Source organism: Littorina saxatilis, linkage group LG2 (assembly GCF_037325665.1).
Source record: "Littorina saxatilis isolate snail1 linkage group LG2, US_GU_Lsax_2.0, whole genome shotgun sequence".
NCBI classification, from domain to species: domain Eukaryota; kingdom Metazoa; phylum Mollusca; class Gastropoda; order Littorinimorpha; family Littorinidae; genus Littorina; species Littorina saxatilis.
Genome location: NC_090246.1, coordinates 77,721,895 through 77,738,537, shown reverse-complemented (window position 1 = coordinate 77,738,537; position 16,643 = coordinate 77,721,895). Strand labels below are relative to the sequence as shown.

At 40.8% G+C, this 16,643-nt stretch overlaps 1 protein-coding gene across 1 annotated transcript in view; it reads right to left on the bottom strand.

The window, feature by feature from the left end:
* The window catches only part of LOC138959774 (titin-like), a 533,368-nt gene that overhangs the window by 157,374 nt on the left and 359,351 nt on the right, over nucleotides 1–16,643 (bottom strand). The window contains exons 248-260 of the mRNA XM_070331384.1: nucleotides 13,670–13,969; nucleotides 12,036–12,341; nucleotides 11,686–11,797; nucleotides 10,384–10,556; nucleotides 9,758–10,057; nucleotides 8,732–9,052; nucleotides 8,408–8,498; nucleotides 7,652–7,852; nucleotides 6,253–6,394; nucleotides 5,160–5,359; nucleotides 4,420–4,572; nucleotides 2,588–2,633; nucleotides 267–302 (exon numbers count right to left, since the gene is read on the bottom strand). Of these exons, the coding sequence (XP_070187485.1) occupies nucleotides 267–302; nucleotides 2,588–2,633; nucleotides 4,420–4,572; nucleotides 5,160–5,359; nucleotides 6,253–6,394; nucleotides 7,652–7,852; nucleotides 8,408–8,498; nucleotides 8,732–9,052; nucleotides 9,758–10,057; nucleotides 10,384–10,556; nucleotides 11,686–11,797; nucleotides 12,036–12,341; nucleotides 13,670–13,969 (2,381 nt within the window). The remainder of the gene's footprint in view (nucleotides 1–266; nucleotides 303–2,587; nucleotides 2,634–4,419; nucleotides 4,573–5,159; nucleotides 5,360–6,252; nucleotides 6,395–7,651; nucleotides 7,853–8,407; nucleotides 8,499–8,731; nucleotides 9,053–9,757; nucleotides 10,058–10,383; nucleotides 10,557–11,685; nucleotides 11,798–12,035; nucleotides 12,342–13,669; nucleotides 13,970–16,643) is intronic.

Here is a 16,643-nt window from a genome sequence, read left to right as displayed (position 1 = left end):
AAAAACAACCACATCAGCAACTTTCTGGGAAACTGGGAAGAAATTGTCAAAAAGCAGGACAAAGCTTCAACGGTGAACTGGGAAGGAATGATGAGAATAATGAAAATCCTTACCAAATGAGACAAAATGACAAGATCTAAAAAAGCCAAGGGACATAAGCGCTCTAAATACCCATGTTTTGAGTGCTTACGTCTCTACATTTCAGATAACTGGAGCGCTAATGTCCCTTTGTGTCTTAAATGAGAATAATGGTTTCTGATACTTACATCGACAACATCGAGCATTGCCGCCGCAGGGACAGGCTGTAAAGAGGGGAAGCAACGAGCACGCAAGCATCAGTTCAGTCAGCCAATCACAAACAACACGGCAGCACAAATTATTCATACATCACATCATTACTCATACAGTGATACCTGCGATGGGAGAAAACCGCACACTAAAGGACACTTTTTATTGTGCCTTTCTTTATTAACCTCATCAAAGTATACCTGTCATGACAGACCACCTGCAATATAGGGACACTTTTGGCTGGTCTCAAGGGTGTCCTTTCATCGCAGGTACCACTGTACTATATAGTATATTTTAGGATGGACTAGTTATTTACTGCAATGTGGATTTCTAATTTGCAATGGAACAAAACAAAAAACAAAACAAAAATTGTGCTTTCTCTACCAAAAATCTTATCTGACATCATGGATTAATTTAACTCATTCGAGGCGCAGCTAAATTTCCCCTGTGTTCCCTGCCAACGCGCGATTTAGAGCCATTTTGAAAAAAATATTAAAAATCAACAACACAAGATAACCTTACATACCTTATGTTTTTGCAAAGTTTGAAACTTACTCTTTTAGAAAATATATGAAACATTTGAAAGTACATACCTTTTGTTGTCTTCATATCCACGCAAAATATCCAATTTGAAGCAAAACAAAAAAACTTTCTACGTCATGGGTTCATCATACACAATGTCATGATCGACACTTGCATTGCCCGAATCATCACCCAAATGATCGTCCATTGGCACAAAATCGTCACCAGAATCTAAAATATCATCTCCACTATCATCATCACTGAGGTCAAGATCAGAACCGTACTGAATAACACGTTCTAGCACTCTTTTCAAGTTACTACGTCTCAGCAGAACGATCCGCCATCTTGGAAAAGTCAAAACACGTGGGTCGCACACCGTCAACAAAATTTTTATTAATCCCAACAATTTAAGGGAAGGAACTGTTTACAGTGAATGGTACCACTGTAGACAGATAGAAGTTCATTGCAGGGGTTGTTTCCCTTGGTCAGCAGGACCGTTTACACCGTTAAAAATTCGTGATATCCGTCGGAACTCAAGTGCCGGCACGCAGCCAACGCTAAACACAGATGTCGGAATTCCAGTTCCGACGCGCCTCGAATGAGTTAAATGTGACTTTTGTCAAAGACTAATAGTGTTCAGAATCAAAAAAATATTTTTGAATTTTTGTTAAGTAAGTTTCAATTGGCTTTAAAATCCTGTTCAGCTTGACCGATAATTCCGCAAAACTGAGAGAGAGAAAAAGTCCCTGTTGAGTGTTCAATATTTCCTTAGATTGAAATACAAGACGGACAAGTATGTGATGAAGGTATTTGGTATAAAAACGTCTTTTTGTTTCAAGTTTATCCAGAAAGCTCACAAGAAACTACTGAAGTATAATAATAAAAACTTGTATGTAACAAGTGACATTCAGGTGGAAAAAGATGAACGGTTGATTTGGGGTATCTTTATGACTAAGCATGGAAATTACACAATTTTCATGCAGCAGCAAGGCTTTTTGAAGTAATATTCACTCAAATGAATCCGATGACTATTGTGTGTTAATTAAAAGATGTATTTGTTGACACAAAATGATGATGGATGTTTCTGTTGTAGATTATAGAATGCCTTGTTATTTATTTATTCTTTCGATGTTTCGATTGCTTTGAAAAATCATCATGCATATATATGTGTTGTATTTATATCCTTTGCCTTTAATCAACTTGAAACAGCAATGTCAGTATCTCATGTAGACTAGATACAACTCTTAGCTTAATAAAAATGTAATAAACACAATTAGAACATGCTAATGAAGATGATTTACTTTAGGTGAAAAAATACATATTTGGAAATATTCATGCAAGATGTAGGATAAATGTACAAGCAATAAACAAAACGAACTGAACATTCCACAATGTTGTCATAACTATTCTTCCCCAGTTTTAGACCTGAGGTTTTACTGGCAAACTGCATTTCATTTAGTTTTTAAAAAGCCAGAATTGTTTTAACAGATACATATGAATTCAAGAAACATAACAGATATCAACTTATTTCAAATCAATATTTGGAACTTTTAAAAGAAACGTTTGGTGAAAAATGTGCAGATGTATAGAAAAAGAGTATTGGTTTCAGAAAATATTGTACTGAGGTGAGAACATAGGAACATATATAATTCAACAAAATGTTCTTTTCTCTTCACTGTATCAAAGAAGGGATTAAAATGAATCAATAATGTTTGAATCGAGGAGAGAAAATGATCACATATACATCGCTCAACAACAAAAGTTTGTGGATACTCACATTCAGCCATGGGTGAGCAAGTGCTTCATCAATTGTCATCCTCTGCCTGAAATTTTCAATAACAATTGTGATGCTGCTTCTGCATGCAGAAAATTAACAAGAAATCAGAAGAAAAGAAAATGTGATGCACATAAAAATACACATTAACGACTTGACACCTAAAAAAAAGTATATCACCATAATTATCATCTTTTTTTCAAAATCAGCAACAACAAAAGTAAACCTTCACACACGAATTTAATTACTCAACATTAAGAAGACAGACAAAAATATGATGCATACTTTGGATCCTCGAAAACCATAGTCATCAATATGAGTTCACATGTATGTTGTATCTGAAGTATCGTTGTCTAAATCAAAACTGTAAGAAACTAAACTGTCAGAGGAATTTCCATGAGAGCAGGCTTTGGCCCCCAAGTTTGATCACAATGTGTGGTTGTGTGTTCATGGAAAAGAAGTCATCTGTTAATGGGTCTCATATCACGTGTGCTACAGAATTGCATTGTAAGCAAATGATGCACAATTACTCCCAATATTATTACCAACCTTGCTACACTAAACTGGCCCGGCGTTCTCCAAGAACTTTCAGACTACAAAATGCCATGACCTTTCTGACAAAGGTCCTACTCGTACTACAGACGATCAACAAATCTGAGCGAGTGGAAATATAATTCTCCAGATTAGGGACTCTGAAGTGTCCATGTCCTTGCTGTAAGGTCAACTTAACTCAAAAACACACGTGATTACAGGATGTACATTTTAAGTACTTTTTTGCCTCTAAAAATCTAAGAGTTAGCCCTTGGGCAAATAAAGCTATGCTACTCCATCTCCTACTTCCTTTGTTCGTAATTTACTCCAGACCTGCCTCAGGGTTTGAAATGTATACCTATGCAAAAATTTTACATTTAAAAGAAAATCTACACACAACATCCCAGGTTCTCCTCCAATATACAGCAAGTGGAATGGGAAGAAGATGAACTGAGCTTAGAGGTGGTACGGTACTGTTCTTGTTTACTGCGCTAGTCTCTATGCAGTCTGCTTGTTATTGCATCTGATGCTTCACACGATCTTTGCCACTGATCACATCAGAGTTCAATCTGTCCTCAGCTGCCTGTGCCAGTTACCTCTGATCTTTACCATGGGTAAACAGTATCACATGCTACGTTACCTAGCAGCACTGGGGAACAGGGGTAGCAAAATAACACCCCACCTTAGTGTGTCTGCCTCTTGCCAAGTTTTCAAGTGTGTCTGTGTGACTCAGTGTGTTCAGTTGTGATGTGCGTGCTGTGTTTTGTGAGTCAAAAAGGAGGATGTTTTGGATGCGCTTTAACATCGCAGTGTTTTTCTTGCATGTTGATCCCTAGTGTGTGCAGATGCCACATTTCACCTCTACGGATTTTCTGGTGTTGTTGTTTTTACTTCTCAATCTTATTGTTGTCATGCCCGAGAAAAAACGCAACTTGAAAGCTTGCCACGAAGCATCTGTGCTGTTCAAGACTTTTCTTCTGAGTAATGGTCGTCTTAGGTTGAGTCTCAGTAACTACATAATACTTATAATTTCCTCTTAAATTCAGTCTAACATCTCTCAACATTATCAATACCACTGAGTCTTAGCAGAGCTTGTATGAAAACGCATAGCATCACAAAAGTAAACTTGTACTACCTAGTAAGAGGAAAAAAGGATGTTCCTGCTGTTGCTGCTGTTTACAGTCAGTGAATATTATTATCAAAACGTACAAAACTGTAACTTGCTTCACACCTCAGTCAAAGTACCCAAGCCATTCTCCATCGCCCTACATCTTGTTTAGTAAGAGTGAAAAACAGAAACTCACTTCTTGTCCTTGATGAGCAGACGCTTGATGAAGTCCTTGGCATCAGCGGACACATTGTCCCAGGTGTCGTCATCAAAGTCGTAGTCTGCGTTGTTCACCAGCGCGAACGTCTCACGCTGTTCTTCACCCACGAATGGGGAGTAACCACTCAGCCTGCAACAATGTGGTAAAACAAATCAAAAAGGGTGCTGAAATGCAAACCATACTCAACTTTGGGAAAAGAAGGCAGTCAAAACAGGGGCAAAAATCAAAAAACACATAGACTGCTGACGTTTAAAAATTCAGAATAAAAAAACAAGAAAGGTAGGTAAACAGGTGCGAGTTTAGGCAAAGCAAATTGCCCATGAAGCTTTGCTTTGCCAAACACCATTGTTGTCAATAGCAGACGTGAAAATACAGCTTTCCTAAAACCCACATGTCCCTCTGACCAACCACTTCCTCCAAGCTGTTCGAACAAGGGGAACAACTGTGATACCCAGACACAAACATAATGCCAGATCATGCATGTTGGCGTACGTGTGTATGTTTTTCCGTCCGTCGGTCTTTCTGTGTAAAAACACACAACACCTTCGACTGTACTTTAAATATAAAAAAACAAGAATGATAAATTATTGGAACATTTTTCCCAAGTTGCTGGCATGAACGCAATCAATTTCCTTTAAATAATATAAATTCCTGTTTCTGTAGCTGCATGTACAAGTATCTAAAACCAAAATTTATTACAAGAATAATTAACTCACAGCACATAGCTGAGGACACCCAGGGACCACATGTCAGTGGAGAAAGAGACGGGCTCAAAGTTGATGATCTCAGGGGCACAGAACTCTGCCGTGCCGAAGAGAACCTTGACTTGCTTCCCTTCCTCAAGGCGCTGGGCAAGGCCAAAGTCGATGATCTTGACGTCGTTGCTGTCTTTGTGCACGCACATCACATTCTCTGGCTGTAAGGCAAAAATGTTAACATAAAATTACATTGAAAATGGATGTCACTTATCATTTCATGCAGCAATCTCTTCAATGTCAGTCAGTCTTTTGACATGCTTTTGTGACAAATTAACCACAAAGTAATTCTCAAACATTTGGATGTGCAGTACTACAGAGAAGAATTGTTGCTGCAAATCTTTACTGTTTATGTAAATTTGACAAAACTCACCAAAACATTTTAAGCGTACCATTTTTACATAAACACAACACTACCATTCAAAGCTATGATGAACATAAAACATTTAAAACTACAGTGGTACATGTACCAGTGATGAAAGAACACCATTGAGACAAGCCAAAAGTGTCTCTACATTGCATGTGGCATGTCATGACAGGTATGTTTTAGTCATCATGATTAACAAAGGGACAATATCCTTTGATGGGAGGCGTTCTCTCATTGGAAGAGTTTCACATTGCTTTCTTTCTTTCTTTCTTTATTTGGTGTTTAACGTTGTTTTCAACCACGAAGGTTATATCGCGACGGGGAAAGGGGGGAGATGGAATAGAGCCACTTGTCAATTGTTTCTTGTTCACAAAAGCACTAATCAAAAATTTGCTTCAGAGGCTTGCAACGTAGTGCAATATATTACCTTACTGGGAGAATGCAAGTTTCCAGTACAAAGGACTTAACATTTCTTACATACAGCTTGACTAAAATCTTTACAAAAATTGACTATATTCTATACAAGAAACACTTAACAAGGGTAAAAAGAGAAACAGAATCCGTTTGTCGCCTCTTACGACATGCTGGGGAGCATCGGGTAAATTCTTCCCCCTAACCCGCGGGGGGAGTCTCACATTGCAGGTACCATTGTAAAAACATTTTCAGAAAACTGCTGTGTCCACCAACCTTGAGATCCAGGTGGATGATGTTGTTGCGGTGCATGTGTTGCACGCCCTGGCAGATCTGTCGCATGTAGTCGATGCAGGCGCTCTCCTTCAGGTCGTAGTCTTCCGCCACCAGCTTGTCAAACAGCTCACCTCCACTCAGCCTGCACATGGCGAGTCAACTTGTTATTACCTCCCCTTTCCAGACACTAACATTCATCAGTTCACCCTTTTTTTAAGACCCTCACAGTTCATCTCTTTTCACCCCTTTTTCAGACCCTCCCTTCAATAGACAGTGTTCGGAAATAACTCGAGCTGAGTTTGTATGGGGTTGTGAAAGAGTGAATGAATAATCTTGCTTTTAATGAGCACGAGACAAACTTTCCCATGTGACATTATAGGTCAGTCACTAAGTGAGGGGTGCGTCTACCCCGTGGACAAGGGGCATGTGTGGAAAGATCTATTAACCACTTCAACCCTTTTTAGGACCCTCCAATTTCAGACTTAACCCTGCTTTCTAAGATTTCGGTTCATAATGTTTGTAAATGTACCTATATTTTAAAACTCCCTTTCTTTCATGACCTGACTGTCTCAGATTTGTGTCAGTCGAGGTACTCATGTTCGGGCTTGGAATGAAATGAGGAAAACCTGTGGGAACCTGTGCTGTTAATTGTTTCCACTGGCTTGCTCTGTTAATAGATGATGTTTGGAAATAACTGCATGGGTTGTGAAAGAGTAAATACTCTTGCTTTCAGTGATCCAAACTTTCCCGTGTGACATTATAGGCCAGTCACTAGCGAGGGGTGTGTCTGAAACACATGGACAAGGAGCAATTGTAGAAAGCTTGCCTCACTAAAAGCAAAAGACGGGCGCTGTGGCGGGGTGGTAAGACATCGGCCTCTTAATCGGAAGGTCGAGGGTTCGAATCCCGGCCGCGGCCGCCTGGTGGGTCAAGTGTGGAGATTTTTCCGATCTCCCAGGTCAACTTATGTGCAGACCTGCTAGTGGCTTATCCCCCTTCGTGTGTACACGCAAGCACAAGACCAAGTGCGCACGAAAAAGATCCTGTAATCCATGTCAGAGTTCGGTGGGTTATAGAAACACGAAAATACCCAGCATGCTTCCTCCGAAAGCGGCGTATGGCTGCCTAAATGGCGGGGTAAAAACGGTCATACACGTAAAAGCCGTGGGAGTTTCAGCCCATGAACGAACAAACAAACAGTGATCCAAACTTTCCCACGTGACATTATAGGCTAGTCACTAGCGAGGGGTGTGTCTGAAACATGTGAACAAGGAGCAATTGTAGAAAGCTTGCCTCACTAAAAGCAAGGGTATTCACTCTTTTACAACCTATACAAACCAGACAGTTATTTCCAAACATCATCTCTTCCTCCTGTTTTGACAACAAAAACAACACTCACAGCTCCAGAATCATGACCATCTCTCCGGTCTGGTCGAAGGCCTCATGGAGCTGTAGCAGCTTGGGATGGTGCAGACTGTTCATCAGCTCGATTTCGCGGCGCACCAGGTCTTTGTCGCCTGGACGGCAACGCACGAACTTGGCCGCCCAGTTCTTGGTGGTGGCTCGCTCGATGGCGCGGTACACAACACCAAACGCACCCCTGGAGAACAGGTGAAAGTTGTGATAGTGCAATAAGTTTTGAAATGGTGAGTCAAATATGTGTGTGTGTGTGTGTAAGTGTGTGTGTAAGTGTGTGTGTGTGTGTGTGTGTGTGTGTGTGTGTGTGTGTATGTGTGCATGTGCATCCGTGCGTGCGTGCCTGCGTGTGTTGGTGTGTGTGTGTATCTGTCTGCCTCTAGATATCTCTATGTCTCTTTCTGGTAGACCAGTTGTGTCTGCGAGTTTGTATTTGTGTGTGTGTTTATTTCCTACAACTAGTCTCGTCTACAAGGAACGTTGCTCCTCTGTTAAACAATTGTTTGTTGTATGTTTATCAGGGTTTGCTAGTGTGTGATAGGGTTCGTGTCCGTCTGTAGATGTTAGTTTCTTTGTTAGTCCTGTGTTGACAACTCTTCGACAAGCGCTTAGAACGGTACCCACGGAATACGCGCTATATAAGCTTCATACTGATGGATTGATTGATTGTATGCTCCTGTGAACCGGTCCCAGATTTGACTGATTCTAGCTATTTGAGTGAGTTTGTTTTTCTTCTTACCTGCCGAGTTCCTCACAGATGATGTATTTGCCCAGCACGTCTCCTTGGATTCTTGTCACATCCACAGGTGAGCCAAGGAAGTTGCCATCAACTGTTCATGGCAAAGAAAAAGAAAAAATCCATTTTTTTTCAGATGATGTGTGCTTTCTTTGATAAGAGGATTCTGTCTATGCAGTGACATTGCAGTTACAAAATAAAATAACACCATTCTGCTGGTTATATTCATTTAAAATTTGGAGGATCGCCAAACACATTGCAAGGAAAATGAAATTATGGAAAACTTACCAACAAATGACTGAGGAAACGAAATACTGAAAAACTCACCAAAGTCTTCGTAGTTGATGAAAGGCAGAGGTTCCTTGGTAGTGGCAGCCATGGAGGGTTTGCTGGGTTCACTGACGCCAAACATGTTCTCCGCCATGACGCGGAACTTGTGCTCCGTGTGTTCATCCAGGCAATGGATTGTGCAGGCAGGGCGTGGAACCGACAGAGCGTAACGCCAGATGCCCGTGGATGGGTCAAGTCGCTCGACCACATAGCCAGTGACGGGTGAGCCGCCATCGTATGTGGGAGGCTCCCAGGCGAGCGTGATGGCGTGCTTGTCGATGTTGGTGATCAGGAGGTCCGTCGGTGGATTAGGTGGTTCTGTTCATGAGAGACATGCAGAGTTTGGATCTCACTCAAGATTTGCAAGAACCATCCAATCAACAGTTTTCACCATGTTGAAACAAATGTCAGTGCCTGGATCGCGTGGTTCTGTCCATTTAAAAAATGTAGTGTTTGCATGTTACTGAAGTTTACAAAGTAAATTCCACTAGCATTCACAACATGAAAAATCACTCAGTTGGTGGTTTCGCTTGACCCCTTCAGTGAAACCATGACCTCATCAGTAGCAACTTCGACCAAAACAACCACTAATGCAAGATTGAGGTCTGTCTTGTAATGTGTGATTGTCTGTGTAAAATCTTAACCTGGTACGTAAGCTAAATCCCAAGAGCACTGCCTACCTCATGAATTATTCAATTATCAGGTCCAGGTGATTGAGTACACTTAAAAACACTGGGTAGTGCGACTCTTGCTGCTGCTAGCTTTCCACTGGGAGGAAGCGACCCGAATTTCCCAGCTATGGGATAATAAAGTACAGTGGAACCCCCCTTTTAAGACCCCCCAATTTAAGACTCCCTCCCTTTTGAAGACCTTGTTTTCTCAGACTTTCTGTTCACAACCTCTGTAAATGTACCCCCATTTTAAGACTGACCCTCCTTTTTAAGACCTGATTTTCTCAGCTTTGTGGAGGTCTTTAAAGGGGGGTTCCATTGTAATGAAAATGGAAATGGAAAAATCACTCACCAACAACAGCGATGGGGATGTCCACGGAGGACGAACCCAGCTCGTTAGTGACCACCAAGGTGTAAACACCCTCGTCCGACTTCACACAGTCATCGATGACGAGGGTTGTGTGCAGGTGGGTGCCGGTGATGTCCAGTCGATGGGCCAGGCCCTTGACCTGCGACAGGGGCTTGTTCTTCTTCAGCCATTCCACCTTTGGCGGCGGTGTGCCTGTGATGGGGATGCGCACCTTGATGGTGTCGCCGCGGCAGAAGCGCAGACCTTTGCCCAGGTGAGGCGGTAGGTCGATGTGGGCTGGGGCTGTTGGTGCATGGACAGAACAATTGGTTTCATTATTCTTGTATCCATCCGCCTGAAAATCTTCTGCCTGTGATTCTGCCTGAATTTATCAGTAAAACTTTTTCTTGTAGATTCTTCCTGTATCTACCTGGAAATGTTTGCTATTCTTCCTGCATTTGCCTGGAAATGTGTTCAATTGCTGCATAATCTTTTTTATTTTATTTGTTGATTACACAAAAAAATATAAAAACATGTAACAAATTAAAAAACCAGAATAAACACAAAAACATGCCAGAAATCAAACAACCAGAATAAACAATCAAAGAAAAACCACAGCGCATTCTTACCCAAAACAGTGAGCTTGGCTCTGATTGAAACAGCGCCATATCTGTTTCTGGCCTGACATTCAATGTCACCGACATCGCTGAAGTCCACGTTGCGAATACGCAGGGTGTAGGTGGCACCATCGGACTCCAAGCTGGTCTTCTTGCCGTCGTACACTTCACGGTAGTTCTTGAACCTGGAGAATGCAACCAGCTCATGACATAATTCAAGGTGACATTACATAAAAGCGCAAATTTGAGGAAAACAAATAACAAAATTTGCCTGCAATATGTTACGCTTTGTGACCTCTCTGTCCCTCTCTCTCTCCCTGCCACAGCCCCCCACCCCCTTTTTGGCTGACTGTATTTTACCCCTTTAAATCTAAATGGTCTACCAGTCAACCCTTCCAGTTTGTGTTTCCATTCACAAGTTTTCCACCTGCAAGTGCAACTGATTCAGTGCATTGATACATTTTTTTGACTTGCCACTGTAACTGAAGCCAATGGGGTCTATGTCGACCAAAATGGTGGGATTCCCTGTAGGTGGAATCCCACAGGGTGGAGTTTTTCAATAAAACTTGCAAACCATACTCGAACTTTTAAAAAATATCAAAAAAGATCGAAAACATCAAATTCTACCGATGTCGCTAAGCATCACATGACTTTCAGCGATATCAGCGAAACGCTACAAGAACTACACCCTGTGGTATTCCCTGTATACAGGGAATCCACCTACAGGAACTCCACCTGCAGGGAATCCCACTCTTTTGGTCGACATAGACCCCATCAGCGTAACTGAATGATGGTTTTCTGATGATAGCAGGCTCTGTGCAGGTTACATTTCACCGGCTTATAAAATGGCAAGCACAATCACTGCCTATGTGCTTGAATGCTTCAGGGATGGGGCCCATTTGCAAAATGGCGAGTCATTAACTTTTCAACAGAACAATCAGCAGCAATGTGTGAAGAATCTGAGGGATAAATCAAAGATTTTATTCACCATGAAATTTCAGGGGTGGGCACATTTGCTACATGGTGACGATGTGTACACGTCGGCGAAAAGAGGTGAAGTGATAAGTGGCGCGCCCGCGTTGCCTGTGCTGCATTCCGGCTGGCGTGCTTGGCGCCAAGCACTACTAGCGCCACCCGCAAAGGGCGGTCACTCTGGGGTATAACTCTAGTTTCACTTTCGTTTTCTTTCGGTAGTTAAGGGGCTATATGCAAAATAACATTGTGCTTGGTAAATCTAAATTAATACAACTTTTCATCAGCAGCAACCTGTAAATAATCTAACAAAGGGATGAATGAATGAATGATTTTACTCACCATGAAATTTCAGGTGTGGGCAGTGCGACCACCTGGCAAACAAAGCAGGCTTCTTCCCCATAGGGCACTGCCAAATCGTTGAACACACCGATGAACTTGGGTGCTTCCATAGCTGGTTGGAATAAAAATAAGACTGTCTTGTGTACTGTCCACAGGTACAAACACTTGCCAGAAACATGGCAAACAACAGAAACAGAAACAGACACTACGCACATACACATAAACATAGTACATGCATATCCATACGTGTGCGTGCATGTGTGTGCATGCGTACGCGTGTGTCTGTCTGTCAAAAGGGGAATTCCCTGTTCAACCATGACACAGAAAGGAAAACAACTGGAATGTCTTACATATGGCATGGCCGCAGATGAAGGGTTCGGAGGTAGGCGACGGTTCTCCAGTGCCGATGGAGTTGATTGCTCGCACTCTGAACTCGTACTGCAGTCCCACCTTCAGCCCCTTGACCCTGTAGCAGGTGTCGGAGATGGGGTCCTTGTTCACCGGCAGCCATGAGCGACCGCTGATGTCCGCACGCTCCAGCATATACCCGGTGATGGGTGATCCACCGTCGGATTCGGGCGGACTCCATGAAAGGTCCACAAAGTCGTCACCCAGTTCCACGATGACTGGTGCCTTCTTTGGTGCTCTGGGTTTCTCTGTAAATGAGTGAATCGAGGGGGGGTGCAAGGGAATGAGAGGAAAAGATTAGTTGATGGTTCTTTTTTTATGTGGTTTACATATTTAGACTTCAGCGGATGTTCAGAATCAAGATTTAAACTGCCTTTGTTGCGCTCAGAATGAAACATAAAATTAAGCATCTAAACATTCACTTTTTAAAAAAAACCAATGTTAAATCATTTCTTTGTAACAATATGAAGGTTTCTATTGTTTAATATCAAAAATATTGAATTTACTCAGAATGAAAACTTTAAACCTAAGCTGATAAAATGACATCATCTTACAGTAACTTGTAACTAACTATGAAAAAGAAGGTAAGCCTCTGACGGAATTAGAAATAAAAAGAACAGCTACATTAACATTTCAACATTTTTTCACATTGAAACAAAAATTGGATGACATAATAGAACAGCATGATCAAATACATATCAGCAATGAAGGTTTACAAAAAAAGCTGTACATGCATGATAATACGCAAAACATGAAGGAACAACATGTGTGGGCACAATGAATTAATAGTATAAAATACATTGTGATGTCAAAAATGAAAAATGTAATGGGAAAACTGTAGTAAATAATAACATGCAGACGGTATTACAGTATATCTGAGTTCAAACACACTGGTATGGATGCATCAAAACAAAAATCACAACAAAATCCAAATTCAATCAACACACAAAAAGTCAAAATCTAAGTCAACAACAAAAATTGTAAAAAATATGCAAACACACACAAAATCTGATACATGTACTACACAATCAATCATTCCAAATTTCAAGCTACAAATATTGCCAATAATAGTAAACAAAAACAAGGCAAACACTGCACAACGACTCATTTGTTATGCGTATGCTGCAAGAAGAAAAGAAATCAAAAGCAAACCTGAAAAACAGCAAACAAAATAAGATCAGATAAGATGCAGTCATGTAGAAATCAGACAGCTTAGTGTCATGCGCTCACTCACTCATGCACTCTACAACTTTTCTGTGTACTTCTACATCATTTTTACACAAGAACACTAACTTTCTTTAGTAGTGTCTAGTTATTTTACATTTGTTCTACCATGCCAAATGTCTTTTTGTTTTATATCTCATCTGATATAAAAACATGCAGGGCATTTGATTTTGAATCATAACATTATTTCAGAGCAGAGAAGAACACACACACAAAAGCCTCATGCCAAAAAGAAAAGAAAAAAAAGGAAATAAAATAGACAAGCGTTATTACTTATTACTTCACTCAAACACTAACAGAAGGAAGCAAACCAATGCAACTACACTACACAACAAAACATGACCACACCCACCTTTCTTGGACTTGAGTTCCACAGGGAAAGACAACTCTGCAGGCTCACTGAGCCCAGCAGGGTTCTCTGCCCTGACTCGGAAGTAGAAGGAGCCACCAGGGGGCAGGTTCTTCACCGGGTAGAACTTGGTGCGACCGGAGACGTCCGTCACAGGTTCCCAGTCTCTGGAGTCTGCCCTGCGTTTCTCGATGATGTATCGCTGGATGGATCCGTCGTCATCGAGAGGAGCTGACCAGGCCAGATTGAGCGAGTCTTTGTCGATGTTCTCTGCTCTCAGGTTTTCTGGCGCTGACGGTTTGCCTGTGGGTGGTTTGGAGGGGTCAGAACTTTGGGTTATAGTCATGTGATGGGTCAGAACTTTTGGTTATAGTCATGTGATGTCTGTATATTGGTTCGTCTGTGAGTGTATCATTCCTTGGTGCGTGACTGAGTGTTTGGAGCTGATGGGTTTACCAGTGTGTTGTTTGGAAGAGTCAGAAGTTATGGTTATAGTCATGTGGTGATGTACTTTGGTTAGGCTTTGGGTCATAATTGGTTGATGCATGACTGAGCATTATATTGAGCTGATGGTTTTGGCTGTGGGTGATTTGTAAGGGTCAGAGTTTTTGGTTATAGTAATTTGATTGTGTTGGATAGGCTTTGGTTGAGTAATTGGTTGGGTGTATGCATTTTTGTATCTGATGCAGATAGGTTGCCTGTAGTTTATTGAAGTGGAAAGAATTTGTTCTTGATGTGTGATGTTGTTGGTAAAAATTGTTCTTGATGTGTGATGTTGTTGCTTGGTTTGTGAGTGAGCATTTGGTGCTGATAGTTTGATTTGCATGTTGGTGGTCAAAGGGGTCAGCATGTACTGTTCTTGTGGTGCAAACATTTTGTTTTATGTTAGTGGGTAAGTTGGTACATTCGTATGTGCATCAGTGAGTTAGTGAAGGAAGATATTTCTGTATATTTAGTTGATTTAATTGTAACCATTTGTGTTTTCATATGTCCATGTAGGCGTGCACACGTGTGCTGTGATATCCATATCAAGTATGTGTGCATAGGTGCACATTCACTTTGCTTGAAAATGCCATATGCATGTTAAAACAACAACAACAACACTTCAAGACAAAACACACAACACAGAATTGGTCTGTTTGTTGGTCTACAACACGCTAAGGATTTGAATGGGCTTAATAATATGAGTTTGTACTCGACTGCATCTGGTCAATGTATGTAGCTGTGTATGTATGGAACAGATCTGTTTATGTCTACAAGTCTTCTGTCCTCCAGCCTGATTACCAAGAATAACTTACTTATTTCCCTTTTCTTCTTATGAGTTGGTAATATGCATATGACTAAGTGCCAAAAGGTGCGCACGAAAAGCGGACAAAGGGGCTAAAAAATAAAAGTTGACAAACACGACTGATATTGTGATTTTTGTTAAGACAACAGATGCTGGAACCCAATTACGAAAAGAAAAGATAAATTTACCCAAATGATTTTACAAATAACGATAATTTTGTTCGTTATATCATTCAAAACGGCACTGAGTCATAGCATTAAGGTTATCTCGCACGTTTTTAAAGCTAGGGCTTTGAAACTTGGCACACAACCAAAGTATAATGACCTCCAGGTATGGTGCACATCACATTAAACAACATTGAATTTCAAGGTCACAGCGAGGTTAAATTTCCTTTGCAAACTGGAAAATTGTCGTTGTCACGTCTTACATGTTTTAATACTAGATCAGTTAGACTTTACACACTTCACATACTTTCAGCATTTTTATAAAACCTCATTAAAAGTGACCTGCTTGTTAATCTTTGTCAAAGTTCAAGGTCACAGCGGGGTCACATCTGGTCCAAATGTGGAATATTTTCAATTTATTCAGCGCGTTTATAGCACGAGCTTTGAAAATACACACAGTTCTAGTGTATAATGTTCACACACGATTAAAGTCTGGTTGAAAAAGTCAAGGTCACAGCAGGGTCGCGTTGAGGTCAAACATATACATTTTTCAATGAGGTTTTCTCATATGTTTTTGAAGCTAGGGCCTTGAAACTTGGCACACTACGCAAGTTAAATTAAACCTCATCAAATTCCAAGGTCACAGTGAGGTTAAAGATCCTTTAAGGATATTTTCTAAAAAAGGTGACCGCCTGGTTAATGTTTGTCAAATTTCAAGGTCACAGCAGTGCCATCTGGCTTAAACTTTGAAAAATTGTCAATTTCTTCAACTAGTTTTATAGTGTTTGAAGTCATTCACACATGATGAAAGTCTGGTTGATAAAATCAAACGTCAAGGTCGCAGCGGGGTCGCATTGAAGTCAGACACATACAATTGTCATTTTCACGAACGCCTTTTAAGCAACACCTTTGAAACTTCACACATTCCAAAGTTTTGATGTTGTTTGGTTATAATCAAAGTGTGGTCAATTTCCATGATTGAGAGCATTCAGAGGGGTCAAGTTGAGGTCACACAAAAGAGATTAAATTGTCGACACAACAGATGAGACTGGCTACCACTGTTTATTTTAATACACTTTTATGCAAATTTTAAATTGTGTTCAACCATATACACCAAACTCACCCAAACTCCGGAAACATCCAAGAAAAGGAAAAATGTGTCCAAGCAAGGAAAAACGCCATTTCTTCAAAGGCTGGAATAACTACAGATGCAGCCGCGTCATTACACACAATGCAATTACGTCATACATCATACATTTCTATGAGTCATGTTGAATGGAATGGTGGCATGTGCCTCTATTCTAGCTAACAACAAAGCTGAAAAAATGAATATTATCTGTTTGTTTTGTTTGCTTTACCCGTACGAGACCTTTCTGTGACCTTGACATGTGACAAGGATCTACCTTAACTTCTTTAAGTCGGAGTTGAGAGTTGTGTGATGTTTGAAGGCTCTCCCTTTAAAAACAACTGAGATAATGATGCATTTTCGTGTTTTTGATTTGCCCATGTGACCTTGAGATTCGAC